The 25,701-nt window shown below is 37.1% G+C and overlaps 2 protein-coding genes across 2 annotated transcripts; both read right to left on the reverse strand.

The window, feature by feature from the left end:
- Positions 1-1,467: 1,467 nt before the first annotated feature.
- Positions 1,468-15,178, reverse strand: LOC308350678 (uncharacterized protein; the record flags this gene model as incomplete). Its single annotated transcript, XM_080816189.1, has 2 exons — positions 1,468-2,440; positions 14,244-15,178. The coding sequence occupies 2 exons, from the start codon at positions 15,176-15,178 to the stop codon at positions 1,468-1,470; spliced, it is 1,908 nt and encodes a 635-aa protein (XP_080672315.1).
- An 8,507-nt stretch (positions 15,179-23,685) lies between these two features.
- LOC308351067 (olfactory receptor 5B3-like) lies at positions 23,686-24,630 on the reverse strand (the record flags this gene model as incomplete). The annotated part of the gene is made up of 1 exon (XM_080816550.1): positions 23,686-24,630. The coding sequence occupies one exon, from the start codon at positions 24,628-24,630 to the stop codon at positions 23,686-23,688; it is 945 nt and encodes a 314-aa protein (XP_080672676.1).
- Positions 24,631-25,701: the final 1,071 nt, after the last annotated feature.

Consider the following 25,701-nt stretch of genomic DNA (forward strand, 5'->3'; position numbering starts at 1 on the left):
CTAAGATCTGGCTCATTCAGTACCCGTTTAATATAAGTCTGTGAGAGAGCACTGGTTTCCCCCATTAGAAACTCAGAACACTTAATAACTTGCCCTATATCACAAAATTTGGCTTGGAGTGAAAGTCGCATTGAATTTGTCTTTCTCCAAAATCTGTGCTAATTTTGTTGGGGCTAGGCACTTTGGGTATGATATGGAGGCTGGGTGAGGATTCACAAAGTAATCATTGTAGAATCAAATTGTATTAGAGAAATTTGATAGTTTTTCCAGGATATACGTTCCCCACTCCCACAACAGCATCCAGATGGTCGCGTGGGAAACTCTCTCTATCTGTTAGTGTAAATAATATTAGCAGCCAACAGGCGAACTCCAGAATGGCAGTGGCGTGACCACAGAAGTTTTTCTTGCTTGCATATGGTTCCATTAGTTGTTCTGTAGGAAAGTACACAGAGATTCAGTTGTACCAGGTTCTCTCCATTTAGTGGTTTTGTCATCCCTTGTGGTCTTGATTCTCTCCACCCAGCTGGTGACAAATAGAATGACCAGGACATCACATGGGGAGGTTCATGGGCAGACTTGGAAGTGGCATATATGACCTGTACCCACATTCCATGGACAAGAACACAAGCACATAGTCACAATTAACTATATGCAGGGCAGAGACATAGAGCCTATGTTTGTTTCCAGGAATAAACATAGTTTGGAAAAGAACTAACCAGTATTTTCCAATGTAATGTTTATGACCATCACATATCCATCTCACACTTCTTCCCATACAGAAAATTTATTATCCACGTCCCGCAAGGAGACAACCTAGATCCCAACTAGTCAATAGAAACACAATGTCTAGTCTATCGTACAAGTTAAGTAGTCTTCTCCACCCAGTTCATGTGTGGCTTTTTGTTGCCTAGCAAATCATGCATAAAAAAAACATGTAGTTTGTTCCACATTAATAGCCAATAGATAATGTTGGGCCTGAGTAAATATAACAGGTGGGGAAAGAACCTCCATTCAGAACAGACAGCAATTTCAGTTTATAAATCTTATGGAACTGACATTACCAATGTCCCTCTACCTGGGTGATGTGATATATTTCTTTATGAGACCCTAATTTTTCTTTCTGGGGAAAACTCCATTATCCACTGTTTTCTTTACTACCTGGTCCAATCTCTTAAGTGGTTATTTTTTTTCTTACCCATTATTTTTTCTTACCATTACTGAAGTATACAAAGGAAAAAACTATGTCCAACACAATAGTAACAAAGAAAGTTTATTCATAAACTGTTTTGATTTAAAAATTATCATATTTTTTCTACATTTTGGATGCTTGGATCTGGTGCAAAATTAAAGTAATGAATAACATTCGAGTGACTGATATGTTTTAATACCCTATATGGCTATGAACATTGAGTTATGGCATGGAGTGGATCTAAGTGGGACGAAATAACTTTTGTGGATTCTGGATCACTAGAAGACTAAACCTAGAGAGTATTTTGCCTTCTCAACAAACTTCTTGAATGCATTCTTGACCTCTTTGTTCCTTAAGCTGTACACCATAGGGTTCAGCATGGGAATGACCATAGAATAAAACACAGATGCCATTTTGTCTGTGTCCATGGAGTGACTGGAACTTGGCTGTACATACATGATGATGACTGTCCCATAAAATATAGAAACTGCAACAAGGTGAGAAACACAGGTAGATAAAGCCTTCTGGTATCCCCCACCTGACTGTATCTTCAAAACAGTGATGAATATGAACATGTAGGAAATCAAGATTATAAGAAGGGCAAAAAAGATATTAAAACTTGATATAAGCACAAGAATCAGCTCATTAATGTCTTTATCTGAGCAAGTCAGAGTCATGACTGCTGGAATATCACAGAAAAAGTGATGGACCACATTGGACATACAGAAAGAGAGACTGAATGTGTCTCCAATATCAATAGCAGCAGTTAGAAGAGCGAAGACATAAGAGCCTATGGCCAGACGAGCACACACACCTGTGGTCATGGTGGTGGTGTAATGGAGGGGTTTGCAAACTGCTGCATAGCGGTCATAGGCCATTGAAGCTAACAGGTAACTTTCCACAGTCCCGAAGAGTACAAAAAAGAACATCTGGGCAGCACATGCGTTGTAGGAGATGACCTTATCTCCTATAAGTAATCCAGCCATGACCTTGGGAGTGACTGTTGAGGAGTAACAAAAGTCCACCAGAGACAGGTTACTGAGGAAGAAGTACATGGGAATGTGTAGACGAGAGTCCAGCAGGATCAGCATGATCATCCCCAGGTTCCCAATCAGAGTGATGAAGTAGAGGAGGGTAAACATTAGAAAGAGAGGACCCTGCAGCTCTGGGACATTGGTTAGTCCCAGCAGGATGAATTCTTTCACCTCTGTGTTATTCTTCATGGAACTGATCTGCATATCACAAGATGTACTATGGCAAAGAAAGGAACACAATGATGAACAAAAGTGGTTGCACAGAAATGGAAATGTACAAGCATTATTTTATTAGAGCAATGATTTGTTCTTTAATATTCTCTATTTCTGAAGCATGTCATGGCAGCCCAATTTAGTGACAACTCTCTCTAGAGTAATAAGCTTTTGGATAAGAAGTGTCCTTATGGATCATCTTCCCAACTATCATAATAGATGATACTGATGATGATGATAATGATCATGGTCATGATGATAAATAGAGCAGAAGAGGAAGAGATATAAATTGGGTATGTACACACACACATGCACACACACACACACACACATATACAAATAGCCTTATTTACTGCTAAGAAAATGAGGAGTTGAGAAGTTATGTGTCTTCTTAAAATTCTACACCTGGTATGAGATAGTTAAGATATAGATAGATACCTGTCTAACTGATCCGAATGCCTGTAGCTTTAATCACTTATTTCCAGATTTTCTAGATGAACACGTAATAATGGGGTAGGTTGTAGGGAAATAATAGTGAAAAATATGTAAGGGTCTTAGTGGCGTCCTGATGATCTTTCTGGTAAGGAAGAAAGCGTCATTTCACTGTGTTTGGTTAGCTATCCCTTCAGTGACAAAACACACAGTAAATAGGACTTATTTAACACCTACCTAATCAGAGTAGGTAGGTTATTTAACACCTACCTAATCAGAGTACCATCTATCACAGGGTTTTCTTAACCTTTTAAGAAAAGCAGCGTGGAATGTCAGAAATATTCCTCTGCACTTTCTTGATTACAGTGTTTTTCCCTGACTCCTATACTTATGCCAATATTCAGAAATAGTGTTCAAACAACCAGATAGGAGCTCAAAAACTCACAGAAGAGGTAGACACCTGCTGCTTCTGCATCAATCACTCCAAGTGTAGATTGAATCTAGAAACTTACCTTGCTCTTGAAAAGAAAGGAAAGACAGTGCTGAACTGTGAGTCTGCAATCAGAAATTCAGTCCTGGAAAAATGTAATGTCAGATATGGAGAAAGGATCATTAATATAGGGCTTCTAAGGAACCTGTATTTAAGTAGTGCATCTACCATGGATTTTTTTGAAGTACTCAGAATATGATTTACCTCCTACTGACCTCAGTTTCCTTATTGATGATAAGGATATAATAAAATTATCTGTACCACAGACTTTCTAGAATTGTATTTGCGACAAGCAAATGAGGGCAGATGTAAGCCCTTAGTAAGGGCTTAACTTTTCAACATGAGTGAGTTTAATTTTTATTTCAGGATGTCTTCCCTGCCTGTCATTGCAGACTCACTGCAAATACCCAGTTTGGACAGAAGCTGGTGTCTACAACAAGGTTAGCTTTTAGTTCAAAAAATGATGAACAAATGGGCTCTGCTCAGTGTCTGTTTCTTTTAAATAATGGCATACAGAATTGTGATGGGATTTCAGCACCTAATGAACAAGAACAAGGAGAAAATGTAAGGAGAAAATTGTACAGGAATGGAACTCTCTGGGGAAGCAGAGCCCCCATGAGGGCAATCACTTCTTTTCATTGTACTTACATAAGGAAGAAACAATTAAGCTGTGTGTAGAGATGTAATTTTTTATGTTGTGTAACACATACATATATTTGCACCCTAGTTCTCATTTCTCTCCCCTCCCCCACTTAAAAAATTAAGGTGACTTTTCCAAAAATCAAGAGAAGTTTTGATTAATCATTTAAAATTATTTTTATTTTTGATATTTGAAATGTATTTCTTTTTTTTTTCTTTTTAAAAGATTTTTTATTTATTTGTCAGAGAGAGAGAACGCGGAGCACAGGCAGACAGAGTGGCAGGCAGAGGCTGAGGGAGAAGCAGGCTCCCCGCTGAGCAAGGAGCCCGATATGGGACTCGATCCCAGGACGCTGGGATCATGACCTGAGCCGAAGGCAGCTGCTTAACCAACTGAGCCACACAGGCGTCCCAGAAATGTATTTCTTTTTTTTTTGAAGTATTTAGTTTCAGGTGTACAACATAATGATTTGACAACTCTCTTCATTATGCTATGTTCACCACAAGTGAAGCCATCATGTATCCCCATACAAATCTTGTAACACCATCAACTATATTCCCTCTGATATACATTTTATCCCCATTTCTGAAAATTAATTTTGGTTTTAATCTACCACATTTTTATTATGTTTTTCTCCTTTCTATTTTCTTTGGTGCTATAGCTAAATGTTACAAATTTTAAGAAATTGATAAATTTCTGTTCTTGAGTTTACAAGGAGTCCACAAATATGACACGTGTCAGAGAGACAGAGATTGAAATTCTGCCTTAATTCTGAGAGGTCAATTTGAAAGTTTGGTTCAAATCTGTAGGTTGATGGGCTGCTTTTTTCCTTCAGTTTCCCCTTCTGAAACCAGTGCTGTTGGTGCTCTTCCCACATGCCCTGGTGCTCATTACCCTTGTATTATTATTATTATTATTATTATTATTATTATTAAGAAAAAAAAGAATCTGTAACTTTTAGACTGAGGACTTATTGTACTGCAATAATATACTTAGGCTTTGTGTGGGGCATTGAATTTAGCTGGTGTCAGCCATCATCATGAGTCAGAAAAAGTAGAACAAAAACCCCCAGATTCTTCATGTTGCAGGGGGAACAACCCTGAGTCATGTTTTACACATTTTCTACTTACTGTTGAAACCATGTGTTGGCTTCCTTCCCTTCTTCATCTCACCTCCCTACTGTCCTATGAGTGCTGTGGGCAAACTCACAAATGAACTGCTTGAACTCAAATCATTGAGTCTGGAGGGCTGCTTCTGGTGAACCTCATCTAATATGTACCTCGCAGGCAGGGCAGGTCCTGTTCCATTATCTTTACTGCACAAAGAAAGGTGAACAGAATGACAGAAGACACTCTTGCTGCAGATAAGAAAGATCAAAAGAGAAGTAGAAAAGTAGAAGAACAAAAAATGCTCCCTTCCTTCTTCTAAATTGCCCAATCTGATAAAATGCATCTTGTTGAAACACTTTCACTCTGGTTCTGGACCTGTGAATGGAAATTAACTTTCAATTTTTATATAACTGATAAAATCTTAATTTGTCATCTCACTCAAGTGGTAGTTTATCTGAATATAGAAATATGGAATGATAATTATTTTCCCTCAGCCTTCTGAAGATATGTATCTACTGCCTGATGACTTCTATTCCTTTCCTCTGTTGAGAAGTCAGATGCAGGCCTGTTGACTATGTGTATTTTTGCTCTGGCCGTGTAAAAGTTTGTCCTTTCCTTGTTTTTCCACTTGTATAACAATAACTTGTATAACAATATGGTCCCATAAAAAAAAATTCACGTGTTTCTCAGAAATTAGGGTGATTCTTCAATAGGAGGTTGGAATTTTTTTGGGTGAAAATTTGGAATTATTTTCTGTTTTATAATTTGTTCCATTCTGTTCTGTTATTTCCTTATGGATTTCATACAACAGCATGCTGGAGTTTCTTTTTTTTTTTTTTAATTAAATTTTTTATTTATTTTCAGCGTAACAGTATTCATTTTTTCACCACACCCAGTGCTCCATGCAATCTGTGCCCTCCCCAATACCCACCACCTGGTTCCCCCACCCTCCCACCCCCCGCCCCTTCCAAAACCCTCAGGTTGTTTTTCAGAGTCCATAGTCTCTCATGGTTCACCTCCCCTTCCAATTTCCCTCAACTCCCTTCTCCTCTCCATCTACCCTTGTCCTCTATATTATTTGTTATGCTCCACAAATAAGTGAAACCATATGATACTTGACTCTCTCTGTTTGACTTATTTCACTCAGCATAATCGAGCATGCTGGAGTTTCTTAATCCATTTTTCCTATTTCCTATTTCTTTTCTTTCCTATTTCTTTACTCTATAAGCTGTATTTTGAATATTTTTTCATTTTTTAAGTTTTTAAAAAATTCCAGTTAGTTAAATACAGTGTCATATTAGTTTTCTGGCATACTTTTGTAATTCAACACATACATCACGCAGTGCTATCACAATGGGTACCCTCACTAATCCCCATCACCTATTTCACCCATCCCCCCACCTCCCTCCCTTTTGGTAACCATCAGTCTGTTCTCTATAGTTAAGGGTCTGTTTCGAGAAACAGTTTGCCTCTGTCTCTCTCTTTTGTCCGTTTGCTCATTTGCTTTCTTTCTTAAATTCCATATATGAGTGAAGTCAGATGGTATTTGTCTTTCTCTGACTGACTTATTTCACCTAGCATAATATGCTCTCATCGACTGATGAATGGATAAAGGAGAAGCGATATATACACACAATGGAATATTACTCAGCCATAAGAAAGAATGAAGTCTTGCCATTTGCAATGACATAGATGGAGCTAGAGAGTATTATATTTTGAATATTTTTGCATTCTAAGTTTGATATAGTAACTCTGAATTCAATTTTGTCTCATCTAACATTTGTCCAGTCCATTAACTTCAATCCGTTAACTGATAAAATTTCTTAGATCACATATATTATTTTTATTCTATTTTATTCTAAAATATATTTTATTTATATTCTTATATTTTATCATTTTTTATTTTTATATTTCATATACCCTCTTAAGTGCAATTTTAAGTTCACAACAAAATTGAGGATGATACAGTGAGTTCCTATATAGCCCCATCCCCACACACGGGTAGTTGATGACATTATCAATCTGCCCCCTCCCCAGAGTGGTGCATTTACAACTGATACACCTATACTGATATGTCATAATCAGCCGAAGTCCGTAGTTTACCTTAGGTTCTCTCAGTGTTGTACATTATATGAATTTGTAAAAATGTATAATGATTTGTAGCCATCATTTTAGTATCATACAGAGCATTTTCACTGCCCTAAACATCCTCTGTCCTCCAACTGTTTATCTCTCTCCTCCCTCAACCCCAACTGTCTTCTGTATATCTTCTTTGGTTAGGTGTCTGTTAAAGTCTTTGCTCTCTCTCTTTTTAATTGACTTGTTTGTTTACTTATTGTTGAATTTTTAGAGTTCCTCATATATGTAACTTTTTTAAAATCAGATTTGCTTTTTGCAAATATCTCTCCCACTCTGCTGCTTGTCTTCTCATTCTCTTGAAGATATCTTTAATAAAGTAGATATTTTTAATTTTAATGAAGTCCAGTTAATCAACAGTTTTTTTCATGCAGTGTGCCTTTGGTATCCTATCTAAAAGAGTCATTGCCAAACCCAAGGTCATCTAAGCTTTTTTCTATATTACCTTTCAGGAGTTTTGTAATTTTGTCTTTTGACATTCTGGTCTGTGATCCATTTTGAGTTAATTTTTGTGTAAGATTTGTGTGTAGATTCATGTTTTTTACATGAGGACATCCAGTTACTCCAACATCATTTGTTGAAAAGATTATTATCTTTGCTCCATTGAATTGTCTTTGTTCCTTTATCAAAAATCAGTTGAGTATATTATGTAAGTCTGTTTCTGGGCTATTTTGTTTCATTGGTCTATTCTTTTCCCAACACCTCACTGTCTTTTTTTCCCCTTAATAATAAGTGTATTCTTTAATCTGCATCAGCTATTTCACCACCTTCCCCACCTCATCTCCGGTAATCATCAGTTTATTTTCTATAGTTAAGAGTCTGTTTCTTGGTTTCTCTCTCTCTCTCTCTCTTTCTCTTTCTCACCTTTTTTTCCTTTGCTCATTTGTTTTGTTTCTCAAATTCCACATAGGAGTGAGATCATATGGTATTTGTCTTTCTCTGACTGAGTTATATCACTTAGCATTATACTCTCTAGGTCCATCCACATTGTTGCAAATGGTGAGATTTCATTCTGTTGTATGATATACTACCATATATATCTATATATGTGATTTCATTTGAGACCGTAAAGAGTCTATAGATAATGTTGGGAGAAATGGTATCTTGGCAATATTGAGTCTTCCTATCCATGAGAATGGAATATCTTTCCATTTATTTAGTTCTTTGGTTTTATTCATCAAAATCAGGATTTCATAGTTTTCTTCATTAGATCATGCATATATTTTCTTAGATTTAACTAAATATATCATTTTTGGAAGCTAAAATAAAAAGTCTTGTGCTTTTAATTTCAACTTCAACTTCTTCATTGCCAATATAGAGGAAGGTGATGGAATTTTATATATTAACCTTACAGTGTACAGTGTACAGTCTTGCTATAATCAATTAGGCCCAAGAGAGTTTTTTTTTTTTTTGGTCTATTCCTTCAGATTTTCTATATAGATAATCTTGTCACCTGTGAACAAAGTCTCCATATTGTGTGATTTCTTCATTCCCAAAGTCTCCATATTGTGTGATTCCTTCATATAACATACAGTTGGGGGGAATAAAAAGCTTGGTGATTTCCAAGGGTTGGGGAAGTAGGAGTAGTTGTTTATGAAAGGAATGGAAATGAAAATATTAAGATGATAACATATTCTCTGTGGTACTGTCTTGATGAATACACAACTCTACATTTGTTAAACCCATAGAGCTATACATAACAAAGAGTAAAATTTAATACATATAAATTGAAAGAATCAGCCAGGAGCACAGGAGAATCCCAGGAGTGAACACAGGCTGTGAAAAAAAAATCTAAATGTACTACAATGACTTAACCTCCATGAAAGGAGACAGGGAAAGAAATGAGCTAACCTAAGTAAAACTGGAAAACAGTGTGTTGATTAGAAAGTGCAAGGCTAAAATAAAAGAAACTATTTTAAGATATTATACTTCAGTTGCTAAAGCACATGTGTAGTTAGTATAGTACATGTTTCTTATGGAGGTATGGATTAACAATTATGGAACTGCTCTACTTGTAAACTGGTCACACAAGTAAATTAATGAATGAAATTGTTGAGACCCAAGTTTCTCACTGTCACAAATGGAAATTACAGATAAGAAAGGGGGAACTTGGAATGAAATAGACTAGAGTCAGAGACATCAGTATGCACTAACTTTTAGTTTAATATAGATGCAATGGATAGGCAGAGAAACTAATATAATTATGAATGTATACAAATCACATAGATATATACTTCTTACCTCTGTCAACAAGAAGACATAGAAGAAATGAAACTCCAGTATCAGCAAGCACACTCAGCATCTAAGTCTTGACTTATTTTATTTATTTATTTATTTATTTATTTATTTATTTAAGAGAGTGTGAGCAGGGGGAGAGTTAGAGGGAGAGAGAGAATCTCAAGCAGACTCCATGCCCAGTGTGGAGACTGATACGGGGCTCACTCCCATGACCCAGATCATGACCTGAGCCGAAATCAAGAGTCACGGCTTACTAAACTGAGCCACCTAGGTGCCACTCTAAGTCTTAGCTTAATATCATTCTCTAGTAAATAATTAAGAGGTCTTAGGAGAAATAATTGATTCTGTGATGGGAGTAGAGAAAATAGAAGATGAGACCCGAGCATAATGTAGTACATAAAGAAAGGAACAGCTCAAAACATGGAAGAAAGAACCAATGCCAAAGGGACACAAGAGTCAACTGAAAGAGCTTCAGATGATGAAAGTGGAATAACTTGAGCAAAAATAAATAACTTAGTATTGGTTGTCACCCCAAATACAAAACAAATGAGAACACATTCATTTAAATAATGATTGAGTGAATAAATAATTGAGAGGAAAGAGACAAATATTTTTAACAGAGGAACTTCAAATAAGTTATTTAAATATTGCCTTTTCCAGAATGTGGAGCTTAGTGCCACAACACCTGGAGTGTGAACTCGATTTTTATACCTCTTACTTTCCTTTTTTCTCTATTTCTTTCTTTCTTTCTTTCTTTCTCTTCCTTCCTTCCTTGCTTGCTTTTTAAAATTTTTTAAAGATTTTTTTCACTTATTAGACAGAGACAGAGATCACAAGTAGGCAGAGCTGCAGGCAGAGAGAGAGGGGGAAGCAGGCTCTCTGCTCAGCAGAGACCTTGATGCGGGGCTCAATCTCAGCACCCTGAGACCATGAACTGAACCAAAGGCAGAGGCTCAAACCACTGAGCCACCCAGGCGCTGCCTTCTTCTTCTTCTTCTTCTTCTTTAAGTTTTTTTAAAAACCAATATTCAATTATCCAACTTATATTACATCGTTAGTTTTTGATATAGTGTTCAATGATTCACTAGTTGCATATACACTCAGTGCTCATCAGATCATGTGCCCTCCTTAATGCTCATCGTGCAGTTACCCCATCCCCCTCCTTTCTGCAAACTTCAGTTTGTTTCCTGGCATTAAGAGTCTCTCATAGTTTGTCTCCCTCTCCAGTTTCTTCCCATTCAGGATTTTGTGACTTCTTTATTAAAAACAGACTTTAGAAAAAGGGGAGAAAAGTAACTATACCAGAGAGACACCTTGTAAACTGCACATAGGACATGTGATCAAGGTTAATGTTATCAGGTACAATTCATGCTGATAGCATGTACCCTTGTTATTATGTGATCAGAACAATTCACCTTAGTGTTAGTACCCTCTGAAAGCTATAATTCCAATCTCATTATGAGAAAACATTATACTGAAGAACATTCTATGAGATATGTGAACAGTACTCCTCAAAGCAGTCAAGGTCAATAGAAACAGGCACAGACAGAGAACTTGTCACAGACCAAGAGATTAAAGAAGTATGACAACTAAATACAAGAAGAGGAAAAGGATACTATTAATGAATTCTGAATAAAGAAGTTTAGAAAATAATATGGTGCCAATCTTGGTTTCCTAATTTTACAGATGTCCCAGCTAATATAATATTACATTGTAGGGGAAACCAAGCAAGAGTTGTATTAGTTGTCTATGGTTGCTGTTACAAATGAACAGAAACTTGGAAGCTTAAACAAGGCATATTCAATCTTTCATATACTCATTCATTCACTCATTCATTCATTCAGAAACCAGAAGTCCAAAAACAGTTTTCCTGGACAGAAGTCAGTGTGTCAGAAGAACCATCCTCCCTCCATAGGATCTAAGGAGAAATACATTTCTTGCATCACAATCTTCTCTGCTATCATCCATGATTTGTGGTCACATCACTTCAATCTGTTTTCAAAGTCACACTGTCTACTCCTTTTTTACCTGTGGTCACATCTCTTGGAGTCCCTCTTAAAAATATACATAGGATTTCTTTGATGGTCCATGAAGAAAATCTGGGATAAAATCCTAAAGTTAATCACATCTGCATAGTCGTTTTAGGCCACAAAAGGTAATCTTGGAAGGTTCCAGAAAATAGGATGCAGATCTCTTTGCAGGCCATTATTCAGACTGCCTCAGGGACATTAAATATTCTGCACCATTTTAAAATTTTCTATAACTCTCAAATAGTTCTAAAATGAAGTAATTATTTAAAATAATAATTTAAAATGTTTGCAAAAGGAAAAACATCACCATAAAAATAGAAATGAATATTTGTGTTATTCTACACTACCCCCAAATAGTAGCATAAAAATATTAGCATAGTCAAACACAATCTTACAAATACTGAAATATTAAAGACTCCTATTATCTAGAGATGACAAATTAAATGAGGGTACACATTTATGTGGGTAGGTTTTGTATATAGTGCTCTCTGAGGATCAAAATTAAAAGCATAAAGATTATGTATTATACTACCATATTGAATGTGCATTATCTTTGTTATTCACAGATATTGCCATGATTACATTCTACAGACATATTCAGAATCATTTCAGTTCATAATATTTCATGTGTAACAAAGTAACTTTCAAATATAATCAGATACTAACCCTTAAATAATCTCATATTTGATGTCTTTTTATGATTTACTAACTAGTATTTATTTAATGTGTTGTTTGCCATCTCATGAGGCATCAATGCTAAGTGAAAATTATGAGATTGTTTTAGATGACTAATTTGATTATGGGATCCAAGAAATCCTTGTGTCTGGATATTGGAATGCAAGCACTAAATAAGAATGTAGATAAAAATGTTTCAACAAAGCAGAAAAATCAGCTCTGCTTCTTGAAATGCAGTGTATATCTATCTAAAAGGTTTATATTAAAAAATAAATAAATATGATGATGAGCAGTGGGTATTACATGCAACTAGTGAATCACTGAAAACTACATCCAAACTAATGATGCACTATATGTTGGCTAATTGAATTTAAATTAAAAAAAATTTTAACCAATGAAAAAATAAGAAAATAAATAAAAGGTTTATGTTGTGTATAATATGCAATAATTATCAATAGTTTAAAGATTCAACATACTGATTCAGTTGTACTCAAAGCTTAATTACTTTATTTATTCATTTGTTGAGAATCTACTATGAAACAGACAATTTAGGTACTAAGGATTATGCTGTAAACAAAATATGTAAGTCACTGCTTTCACAGAGTTTAAATTCTAGTTGGGGGACATGGGTCATAAACAAGAAAACAAATAAATATACAAAATATGAGTTTTTTAAGGACATGAAGAATAACAGAGTGAAAGAACCGTGTACATGGTGAGTAAAAGGGGATTATTTTATAAAGGTGGTCAGGAAAGCAGTCTGTAATAGAGTAACATTTAAGCAATGACCTTAATGGAGTAAGGGGACATTCTACACAGAGAAAAGCAAGTACAAATGTCCTAATCAGGAACATGACTGAAGTTGTCAGATTGTGAAGAAATAGGAAGAAAATCATGTGAATGAAGTAGGGTAAAAGAATGAAGAGGTAACAAAAAATAATTTAAATCAACAAAAGAAACACGAAATACCAGCATTAATCATTTCAAAGAATTTCCAGAACCAAAATGTACATTACTGGTTTTCAGTGAGCTTTAAGTAGTGTGAGAATTGGGGTACCTGGGTGGCTCAGTGGGTTAAGCCTCTGCCTTCAGCTTAGGTCATGATCTCAGGGTCCTGGGATTGAGTCCCGCATCGGGCTCTGTGCACAGTGAGGCACCTGCTTCCCTCTCTCTTTCTGCCTGCCTTTGTGTGTATTTCTGATCTCTCTCTGTGTCAAATAAATAAACAAAATCTTTAAAACAAAAGTAGTATGAGAATTGGTAATAATATCTGAAGAAATTAAAAAATACTTTTAGTCTTCTTCCATCTTCTCATACTCTGGCTGTTTTTTTACCTTTTGGAAAGTGTAATATGAGCATGTTAGTTCTATGTAATGACTCAGTTAAAACAGAAATATTAATTCACTTAAGATGCTATATGTATGCATCTCCTAATAAAATGAACTCCCCAAAATCAGATCCTTTCATTGAGTAGTATATTATTTTCATTCTGAAGTTAGGATTCTTAGAATTCAACTAAAGAGGTGAAAAATATTGAACATAGATTTCTATTTTAATAAATGAACTAAATATTTAAATTATTACTATTATTATTATTATTATTAAAAACTAACAACATTCCATTTAATTCTGGGAAATTGCCTACCTTAGTGTGTATGTATCCTCATGGGCACATGCATGCACTTCTGCTCATGGTGTCATCTGTGTCCCTATTTTATGTGTCTTTGCATTGATGTGGTTGAAAAAATGCATGTAGAAAAGGGAATAAAACCCATATCCTGAATAAACTTTGATAATTAAGCCTCAAGACATCTTAGCCATTCTTGCTCAGGGTTATATTTCTTTTTTTTTAAATTTTTTATTTATTTTCAGCGTAACAGTATTCATTGTTTCTTCACCACACCCAGTGCTCCATCAGGGCTATATTTCTAAACATAATTGCTTTTTTTTCAGGACAAGAGACTTCTGAATAAGTTAGGATTACCACATCAGGAGCTTAATTTCACCATGCTTTTATTGTAACTAGATTAGTGTACATTGTATAATGTTAAAATCACAATCTTAGAGATAATTTTGACTCTAAAACAGTCCTAATGAATGCATTCTTGACCTCCTTGTTCCTCATGCTGTAGACCACAGGGTTCAGCATGGGGATGACCATAGTGTAGAACACAGATGCCATTTTGTCTGTGTCCATGGAATGGCTGGAGCTGGGCTGTACGTACATGAAGATGACTGTCCCATAGAAGATGGACACAGCAGTGAGGTGGGAGGCACAGGTGGATATAGCCTTCTGATATCCAGTAGATGAGTGCATCTTCAGGATGGTGATAAATATGAATAGGTAGGATACAAAGATAACCAGGAGAGCAAAAATGATGTTGAAAGTGGTTGCATAAACAAGAGCCAGCTCACTGACATGTCTATCAGAACAAGAAAGAACCATGACTGCGGGGATATCACAGAAAAAGTGATGGATTACATTGTTCATACAGAAAGAGAGACTAAATGTGTCTCCAATTTGAATAGAGGCATTCAGGAAACCACAGACATAGCAGCCTATGGCCAAACGAGCACACACACCTGCCGTCATGGTGGTGGTGTAATGGAGGGGTTTGCACACTGCTGCATAGCGGTCATAGGCCATTGAGGCCAAGAGATAATTTTCCACAGTGGCAAAGGCTGCAAAAAAGAACATCTGAGCAGCACAGGCATTGTAGGAGATGACCTGGTCTCCTATAAGTAATCCAACCATGACAGTGGGAATGATGGCTGTAGAGTAACAAAGGTCCACCAGAGACAAATTACTGAGGAAAAAATACATGGGCATGTGGAGACAGGAGTCCAACAGAATCAACATGGTAATCCCCAAATTCCCAACCAGAGTGATGAGGTAGATGAGGGTGAACATTATGAAGAGGGGAAGCTGCAGTTTTGGGTCATTGGTTAGTCCCAGCAGGATGAACTGTGTCACTTCTGTCTTGTTATCCATCAATGTTGAGAAACACTAATGCTACAAGAAGAAATATATGGGTGATAAACAAAAAAACTTACAGTGGAAAGTGTACATATAGTATTTTGAGATCCTCCAGATAAAACATTAGCTTGACAACAAAAGTTAATCCATTAATTACATGTAGATTTACAAACTGTAAGTAGGGACCTTCTTCTCAATTCCAAAATTTTATAGATTTGTAAATGGAGATGTAGAAAATTAACTAACTTGATCAAGATGGCTTGTCCAGAAGGAATACAGTTCAGTTTTCCCAAGCCTGGAAAAAGCAGATACTTGCATGTTGCTGACTTGCCAGGAACTGCCATAGACACTCTAGATGTACAGACAGTCTCCAACTTACGATGATTTGACTTAATGATTTTTCAACTTGACCATGGTTCAAAAGTGATACACATACCGTAGAAGCCATACCTCAAATTTTGAATTTAGATCTTTTTCTAGGCTAGCAATAGCCAATAGAATCCTCTTTTGATGCTGAGGATCACAGTGAGTCACAGCTCCAGGTCAGCCAGGGTCATGAGGGTCAACAACTGATACATTTACAACCATCCTGTACCAGCTCACCCATTCTGTGTTTCACTTTCAGTACTGTATTCAACAAATTCCTGAGATATTCAATGTGTCATTATCAAGTAGGCTTCCTGTGAGATGATTTTTTCCCAACTGTACACTAATATTAAGAGCTGGAAACATGGTTACGGTAGAGAGAGGCTAAACTCTGATGTTCAGTAGGTCAGATGCAGTAAATGAATTTTCATCTTATGATATTTTCAATGTACAATGGGTTTCTAGGGACATAACCCCATTGTAAGTACAAGAAGATCTGTACATCCATCACATCCTCTCAAGAACATTATGAGTTTGATTTGTTATTATATTCATTTAAACTATGATGCACAGAGGGGTGCCGGGCTGGCTCAGTCAGTAGAGCCTGCAACACTTGCTCTTGGAATTGTGAGTTCTAGCCCCACGCTGGGTGTAGAGATTATGTAAATTTTTTTTTAAGATTCACTTTATTTATTTGACAGACAGAGATCACAAATAGGCAGAGAGGCAGGCAGAGAGAGAGGGGGAAACAGGCTCCCTGCTGAGCAGAGAGCCCGATGCAGGGCTTGATCCCAGGACCCTGAGATCATGACCTGAGCTGAAGGCAGAGGCTTAACCCGCTGAGCCATCCAGGCACCCCTTAAAACCTTTAACAACAACAACAAAAAAAAAAACTGGGAGGGAAATAAACTATGATGCACAGAGGTTGAATAATTTTTTTTTATTTCAAGTGAGTATTCATTGAGAAGCTATGCTCAAGGTCAAGCCAACCTTTGAGCCCACAGAGGATTCCTAGGGTGATAGTTTAAACTGTATTTGAATCAAATTGAATTAAACTGTGCACAATCATTCATTGTCTCCATTGGTGCAAGTTCATGTTTGAGATTTCCCAGTGAAGTATCCAAGAGACACATGCATAGTAGATATGGTGGGAGATTTCCCAGTGAAGTATCCAAGAGACACATGCATAGTAGATATGGTGGGATAGTGGAGCAGTAGGGGTAGGACAGCCAGCAGAGCAATCGAGGGGAAGGCACAGAACCGAGTGTAGAGCTTATGCTCCAGGGTGAGGTGCATAGCAGCTCTACTACCTTTTACTAACGAGGAGCCATTAATCTTAAGCTACCTATCTGAACCTCCTATTTCCATCTGCAGAAAAATAGGACAGTAACGAGACCTACGATATAGCAGTATACAGCAATATAGTTATGAGAATTAAATAAGGTAATGCTTAAAAAACAATAAAATCTGGGTGATTAGCACGGTCTAATGAGCTATAAGATTATTGTTAGCATGGGATGATTATCTTTACATTGCTCTGGGGAAAATGGGGGCACCCTCTAGGGCTTCAGGTGTGTGTGTGATGTCTGAAACCTTGAAGAGTCTCTTCAATTTGCCTTTCTCACACACAAGGGCCTCAGAGGTTTTCTGTGATCTCCAGGATTTCTCCTTCTGTTTTCACTTCACTCATGGAGTAGGCTGCCCCAACAGGTCCGTGCAAGCCTTCTTTTGCTTAAAATCTTCCTTGAAATCTATACATTAGTTTGGACGATAGTCCTCCCCTGGATAACTCATTCTTTCTCTCGTGACTGCCACCTCACAGCAGAATCAGAGATCAAGGGCTCTTTTCCTGTCTTTGGCTGTTCTGTTCCTGTCTGTGGGCTCTTTTCACCCTGCAGATCTGTTTTGGTGGCAAGTGTCATGTAATAAAATATTTCATTGGAATCTGCTCTTCCATGGAACAGTACTATAAATCCGTTCACTTGCATTTGAAGCATTGGAAGGGTATCTCTCTTCTGCTACTAACATCTTCCTCCTAAACTTCAGAAAATTCCCTGCACAAGCCTGTCCCCTGATAACATTGTTTGCCAACCTTAACACACGTGTCCACTTGGAGCCTAGTCTATGTTCTACAAACAATAAGAAAGGCTTTATAGGTCAATGTGTGTGTGTATATGGTAGATTGTATTGTTATTCCTCCTTCACCATTGTAGAGCATGAGGATTTTAGAAGTTATTTTAGAAGTTATGTGTTACAAGTTATCTAAAATTACACAGCTATCCTGGGAAAGAGTCAAGATTCAAGAGTTAAATCCACGTTCTGTGTAATCAAAAGACTCTGTTTTTAGCCAGTCACTGTCACCATGTGTGGATGTGCTAGTGACAATAAGCTTGAGATTGTAGGGGAAAGTTTAACATGCCATTTGGATCTTGTTAATCTATGTTAGAAATTTTGTAGTTAAAGGTTATTTCACCTTCGCAGTTTTTTGTTTGTTTGCTTATTTGTTTATGTCCAGCTAGAGGCCAGCTTTTTGTGAACACAATGAAATCACCTCTTGATTGTTTAGAGAATCATCTGTGTCTATTTTGTTCATATCTTTAGGAAAGTAGAACAATATTCCATAAGTATTAATAAACTCGCTTCTGATGGTAATTTTGACATTTATAGCCCAGGCTAACCTTAGTATTTTGGAAAAACATTGAAAATATCTATTTCTGTCCTCAAAGTCTTGAAGTCGACAGAGCTGTCTCATTGCTATTGCATTGATTACGTTTCTCATTAAAAATGTTTACGCAATATGGATGCTCACCTGTGTGCTGGGAGAGCAGGAAGAGCCATTTCTAAGCAGTGGGTCTGAATCAGAATCTCAGATGCAGAATAACGCATAAATACTACTCTGAGACATATTCGTAAGGTCTCTAAGATAGGGGAAAATGGAAGAAAGAACATTAACATGGTTCAGTTCTGTGCCTACCTTGCATTCCTTCTGTGTCCTTAGAGGGATCACTTACCTCTCCTTATTTGTAAAATAAAGATGACAAGTTTACTTCTTCCATAATTCACAGACTTGTGTCTGTAAATAAGAAGCAAGGGAGGGTCTGTAAAATGTCTCCATAAGAAGTTATCACTTTTAAGTTAATGAATATAATTTTTATCTTGGGGAGTTTCCCCTGAATATCCTTGGTAGGTCATAGCAAATCCTGGGATAAGGCCTCTGCACACTAGCAAATGAATAAATGATCACCAAACAGGTTCAGCATGTAGACTGGGTTCTCTACAATGGTGACATGTGGGATCATATTGGGATTTCAATGGCTAGTGCATTGGGATGTGGAGAGAATTATAGAGACACAGAGCTCTCTGGGAATTTCCCCTGGGAGAACATTTCTAGCACCTTATCCCACTTTCCCAGGATGGAGGCAATTAAACTGCCTGTGGGGGCCTTGCTGGTTATTTCATTGAACACACATGCTTTTGTATTACTTGTCATTTATTCTGATTTTTGTCAGTTTATAATTAAGTATAATTTCTGTACATTAGTATCCACAATCCCAGCAGATAGTTGTAAGATTTTGTCAAATTTATATCCAGTAAGCCCCATCACCTAAAAAACTTCATGCAAACCTCTTCTGACAAACCCATTCTCCCACCCACTGCCCCGACAACCAATACACTGTTTTGCCCAAATAAATTTGCCTTTCCAACAGTGTCCTTAAATGTGATCATAGAATATGTACTCTGAGTCTGTAATCTTTCATTTATCATTTAAGGCCTGTCCGTATTGTTTCCTGTGTCAGAGTGGAATATTTTTCCTACAGAGTAGTATTTCAGTGCATGCTCATTTCCAATTGTTTATCCTATTCTCAATTGAAGAACATTTGTGTTGGTTCCAGCATTTGGTGATTACAAATAAAGCTGATCTAAACATTTGTGGTTTTTTTTTAAATTTTATTTATATATTTGAGAGAGAGAAAGAGAGAATGAGAGGGGAGGGGTCAGAGGGAGAAGGAGGCTCCCCACCAAGCAGGGAGCCTGATGTGGGACTCAATCCGGGGACTCCAGCATCATGACCTGAGCCGAAGGCAGTTGCTTAACCAACTGAGCCACCCAGGCACCCCTAAACATTTGTTTAAAGTTTTTTTGTTTGTCGGTTTTCAATTAAAAAAATCTTTTTTTTCAATAAAAAATCTAGTTTTTTAAAATTTAAATTAAATTTAAATAAATTAATTTTAATTTAAATAAAATTTTAAAAAATGTTTTTCAGTAAAAAATTTTTTTTATTGAAGTATGGTTAATGAACAATGTTACATTAGCTTCAGATATACAACATAGTGATTCAACAACTCTATACGTTATGTTCTACTGACCACTAATGTAGCTACCATGTGTCACCATGCAATGCCACTACAAGACCGTTGAATGTATTCCTTGTGCAGTAGTTTTCATCCTTGTAACTTATTCATTCCATAACTGGAAGCCTGTACCTTCTATTCCCCTTCACTCATTTTGCCCATTGCCACGCAGGTGTCCCCTCTGGCAACCACCAGTTTGTTCTCTGTACTTATGAGTCTGTTTCAATTTTTCATTTGTATGTAACCTCTCCAGTGCACTGTGTTTACTTTTGGGCTCTTATTCCCAAGGTGATAGCTGGGTTCTCACAGAACATAAAGTATCTCCTGAGGTGGATGTGTTCCTCGCATGTTTGTCTTTGTGGCTTTTGCCAGTGTAGAGTGTTTCCCGTTAGCCGTCATGGCTTATGATCAGCATGCAGTTGTGTAAGCCTTACATTACACCACCATTCTGACCACCAACGTGTGTTCTCAAATGGTGGTAGGCTGCTATGTCTGGGGCTTTCTTGAATCTGCCATTCATACTGAATTTACCTTTTGCCATTCCAGTGTGGTTCATCACTATTTCTGGGATATACCCCCAAATCTGTCTCTTTCCTGCTCTTATGTCTATATAAAGGAGATTGTGCTCTTTATCTTTGTAGATTTCAATGTCTGTTTTGCTCTTAGAGCTGTCTTGACCTCCTATCTGTCTATCTTCATTGCCATCCTAAGTATGTGTTCAACACGGGGACAGTTACTCTGCTGATTTCACATAGCTCACTCATGAGGTTGCATATCTTCTGCATGGTCCACTGGGCTGAAAGGTTCAAGATAGACTTACATGTCTAACTGTTGGCTCAGGTTACTCTCTACATCTTTAAGGTCTTTCATCCAGAGGGTGAACCAGATTTCTTACATAATATTTTCAGTATGAAAGTACAATTGAACAGTTTCATGAAGTCTAGACTCTTAACTCTCACAATATCTTTTTCTGCCACATAATATCAATCCATGATGTCAAAGGGTTGGTGCAGATTCGAGTACAAATCAAGCATGAAGAATGACTCCAACTCTTGAGAAGAAAGCTGCAAAGAATTTGTACCCGTAATTAATCTAACAGAATTAGAAATTAGGTTAAACTGCTGTAACTAAGAAAGCCAAAATACAGTGGCTAAAATAAGACAGGAATTTATTCTCAAATAGTGGAAGTTAATGAATTTCTGTAAGAATTATCTGTATAGCTGGTATGTCTTGGTCATTCTGGGGACAGGTTCAGTTCACAAATTCTCTCCCTACGATCTCCTGCAGTGTTAAAAGTCTGTCCTCATCAAAACTATTCTATTAGGGGAAGAGGAGAGGGATATGAGTAAAGGATAAATGACTTCTTCTCAAGAAAGTGATACAACAGCTGCCTGCATTACTTCTGAGTACATTCCATTGGCCAGAATTGAGTCATAACGCCACAAAAAACAATCAGATAAGCCAACTTCAAAATTTTATCCTTAGCTGAAAGGCAGTGTGCTTAGCTTAAATCTCAATACTCTGGAAAAAGAAGTAATGTTTTCTGGGGAAAGTCAGGATACTCCCATACAGTTAGTAACTGAATCTGAGCTTCTAAGACATGGAACTTTCTCAATATGAAGTCAGAGAGATGAGTAGCCAGTAAAAGTAAGTGGTGTCCTAGAAACTAAGTGATGAGAAATGCACCAAGAGGGAATGGGTGTCAGAGCTGCTAGTAGGTTAAGAAATATCAAGCCTGGTGGCGGGTATTAAGGAGGGCATGTATTGTATGGAGCACTGGGTGTTGTACATAAACAATGAATCTAGAACACTATATCAAATACTAATGATGTATTTTATGGTGACTAACATAACACAATAAAAAAAAAAGAAAAGAAAATAAGTTAATTACAGTGTATGTTGGGGGAAAAAAAGAAGAAATATCAAGACCAAGAACTGGCAATAGGCCACAGTGGTGGTGAATTTGAGTGGTTCTGGTTGGATGGTAGGGATACAAATCTCAGTAAATGTATACTCTACAGTCTAGTCCATGATTATTCTTTGTTCTATATAGTTCCTAAATATTTTTCCAACATGCATTACTGATGGAGCAAATGTATGTTGTCTTTTCCCAGAGCAGCTAGGGGGATAGGGCTTTGAGACTTTCAACTTTGAAAAGAGAAATAGAGCCTAACAACACAATGGGAAGCCAAGGTTTCAGGAGATGACTGATAAGAGATGTTTTGGCAACAGATGATGCTTCCTACAAGAACCTGAGCATCAGTTATAGCAAATGTCTACTTTACATTGTTCTTGGTTTCATTTCCCCTCCATTTTGTCTGAGTACAAGATTATTGTAACTAGTTCTTTGAAAGAATGAAGGAGAGGGAGTGGTCTATATCACCTTGGGGAAAAGCAGTATAGAGACAGGAAAAGAAGAGACACAGGAGGTGGTGTGGTGCTTGAAGTGATGAACAAGTGAGACAAAGACAGGGATTTGGAATAGGAACTGTGAGACAAAACGAAAAACACACACAATCCCTACTCAAAGACATCTCAAAACCATTTAGGAAGGTACTCAGCCTCCTGTAGCTAGTTGCTATTTAATGTACCAGTTAAAGGAAAGAAGGCTAGAGGATTTGGGTTCTTTTGAGTTACAACTGAGAGTGAGATGGGCTCTTTGGAGAAAGAGCTGATTACTGAGTTAGGACAGGAATACCACAAGAGGAGCCTGGAGCGTCTTGTAGTTCCCGAAAGTAAGGAGGAGCTCAGAAAACAAGAGGGTTGTGTGTATCAAAAGGAAACAAGAGTAAAACTGAAAGTGCTCCCAGTGGCCAAAGATGGAACAATTTGAACAAGAAAGTAAATAACATAGGACTACATTGTACCCCAAAGTATAAAGCAGATATATATAAATTCATGCTGATAAGTAAGAAATTAAGTAAGTAAATAAATAAATCTTTCTTACGGAAAAATTCTAAATTATATGGAAGGAAAGGGACTGAGGATTGCTGGAGGGGAAGGGCGAGGAGGCATGTGGTAATTGGGTGATAGGCATCAAGGAGGACATGTGATATGATGAGCCCTGGGTGGTTTATGCAACTAAAGAATTATTGAGTATGATTAAGATTTTCTCTCTCTCTCTCTCTCTTCTTCTGCCCCTCCCCCAACACTCTTGCTCTCAAGAAAAAATCTGTCATTTTTATTTCACTTAAAATTTTTCATCATCTTAAATTTTTCTTATTCAAGTATAATTAACACACGGTGTTGTATTAGTTTCAAGTGTACAATTTTATACATTTGTCAGTGCTCATGAAGGTAATGTACTCTTAATCCCCATTTTGGACCCTTGTAAATTTTCAGCTACAGAAATAAATAAAGTCAGGCATAAATTTATATTCTAATATTTAAATTGGTTATTTAAACATTTTTATTAAAAATTAACCACACTACATTCAACTCCTTGAACAAATTCCCCCCGCAATGTGTATGTGCACATATGGTATTCTTGCATATGCTTCTATTCATGGGTTTGTGTGTGCCATGGTTTGCATGGAGGCTTGCATTATCATATGGTAGAAAAAGTAATTAATATATATTTAATAAAGCTTACTGCAAGCAAGGCCCCCAAATTCTTAAGATTCCCCTTGGTCATCCTCCTTCAGATATCACATATTTGGACATATATTTTCTCTTCTAGGTTATAGATTTTTGAGCAAGAAATGGTATCACCTCAGTAATTTAGGTCCAACATAAGCATTAAAATGATCATTGCATGTTAGAGACCTGACAACAATGACAAAGGTTGTTGTGGATCCTATGACTTTAAGAGGTAAAGCCTACAGACAATTTTGCCTTCTCAACCACCTTCTTGAAAGCAGTTTTAACCTCCTTGTTCCTTAGACTATAGACGAGGGGATTCAGCATGGGAATGACCATAGTGTAGAACACAGATGAGATTTTGTCTGAGTCCATGGAATGGCTGGAAGTGGGCTGGGAGTACATGAAAATTACTGTCCCATAGAAGATGGATACTGTAGTGAGGTGGGAGGCACAGGTAGATAAAGCCTTCTGATATCCCTTAGCTGAGTGCATCTTCAGGATGGTGATAAAAATGAACAGATAGGAAATCAAGATAATGAAGAGAGCAAAAAAGATGTTGAAGCTTGCTACAACAACAAGAACCAGCTCACTGATATGCCTATCCGAGCAAGAGAGAGCCATGACGGCTGGAACGTCACAGAAAAAGTGATGGACCAGATTGGACATGCAGAAAGAGAGACTGAATGTGTCCCTAATATGAATGGAGGCATTCAGGAAACCGTAGATGTAAGAGCCTATGGCCAGAGAAGCACACACACCTGTTGTCATGGTGGTGGTGTAATGGAGGGGTTTGCACACTGCTGCATAACGGTCATAAGCCATTGAAGCCAAGAGGAAATTTTCAACAGTGGCCAAGGCTACAAAAAAGAACATCTGAGTGGCACATGCATTGTAGGAGATGACTTTGTGTCCCACAAGGAACCCAGCCATCACTTCGGGAGTGACAGCTGTAGAATAACAAAAGTCCACCAGAGACAGATTACTGAGGAAAAAGTACATGGGAGTGTGGAGATGGGAGTCCAAGAGAATCAAAACAATCATCCCCATGTTACCAACCAGAGTGATGAGGTAAATGAGGGTGAACATGATAAAAAGAGGGATCTGCAGCTCTGGGGCATTGGTTAATCCCAGCAGGATGAACTCAGTCACTTCTGTGTTGTTTTCCATGGGTGTTGGGGGAATCACAGGAAGCACTGTAGGGATGAGAGATAAAGAAACAATAAAAACAAAAGTATTTGAGGTGAAATTGAAAGAGATACATAGAAAGATGATAGACGGATAGATAGATGTGCATGGTTTTACTATACCAAAAATTCTTACTTCATATTATTCATATCTCAAGTGTGAGCTTGACACAAGATTTAATGCATAAATTACCTATATAGTTATACGTTGCTAAAACTGAAGGATCTTCATGGATCATGTCCCACTTTCCACATTTTGTAAATTTGTAAACTGAAGTATGGAAAAAAGAATGTCTTGATCAAGATGGCATATCTATACCTTGGTTAATTGAATTTAAATTTAAAAAAAAGTAAGAAGAAAAGATGGCATGTCTGGAATCAACTATATCTGTCATTTCAGTTCCATGGGTCATTAAATGTTTACATTTGTATGTGCTCTAGACAGAAACTAGTTTAGACACCATGCATACATTCATTCTTTTTTTTCAAAAACCCTATGAGTTTGACTGGTTATTACCCCCGCGTTAATTTATGAAGCACAGAGATTAAGTCATGTATTTATGTTTACAACATTATACTGCTAAGCCAAGTTTTGTACCCGAGAGCATTTCTTCAGTCCATTGGTCTTAAGTATAATTGAATTTAGCTCAATTTACAGTTACTCATTGTCACCATTGTCCCAAAATCAGTGTTTGGAACCTTATACTTAGGTAACTGAGGCATATAAGCAGAGTAGATGTAGTGGGCTAACAGGAGCAGTAAGGGCATAAACAACCATCAGAGGCAATGCAGAGAGCAAGGCACAACATTCAGTGCAGAGCTTGGACTCTGGGAAGAGGTACACATTAGCCCTATCATTGACTACTGAAGGGTCATTAGTTCCAACCTTTGTACCTGGACCTGATTTTCTCCATATACAAAATGAAGATTGTCATGAGATTTACCTTAAGGTATTGTTGAACGAAATAAAGAGATAATGCATTATAAACAATAACAATTGGTAGATGGTTAGCATGGCTGGATACATGTTAGCAGTAGTAGTATTCTTAGGATG

The sequence above is a fragment of the Martes martes genome, assembly GCF_963455335.1.
Source record: "Martes martes genome assembly, chromosome: 10".
NCBI lineage: Eukaryota > Metazoa > Chordata > Mammalia > Carnivora > Mustelidae > Martes > Martes martes.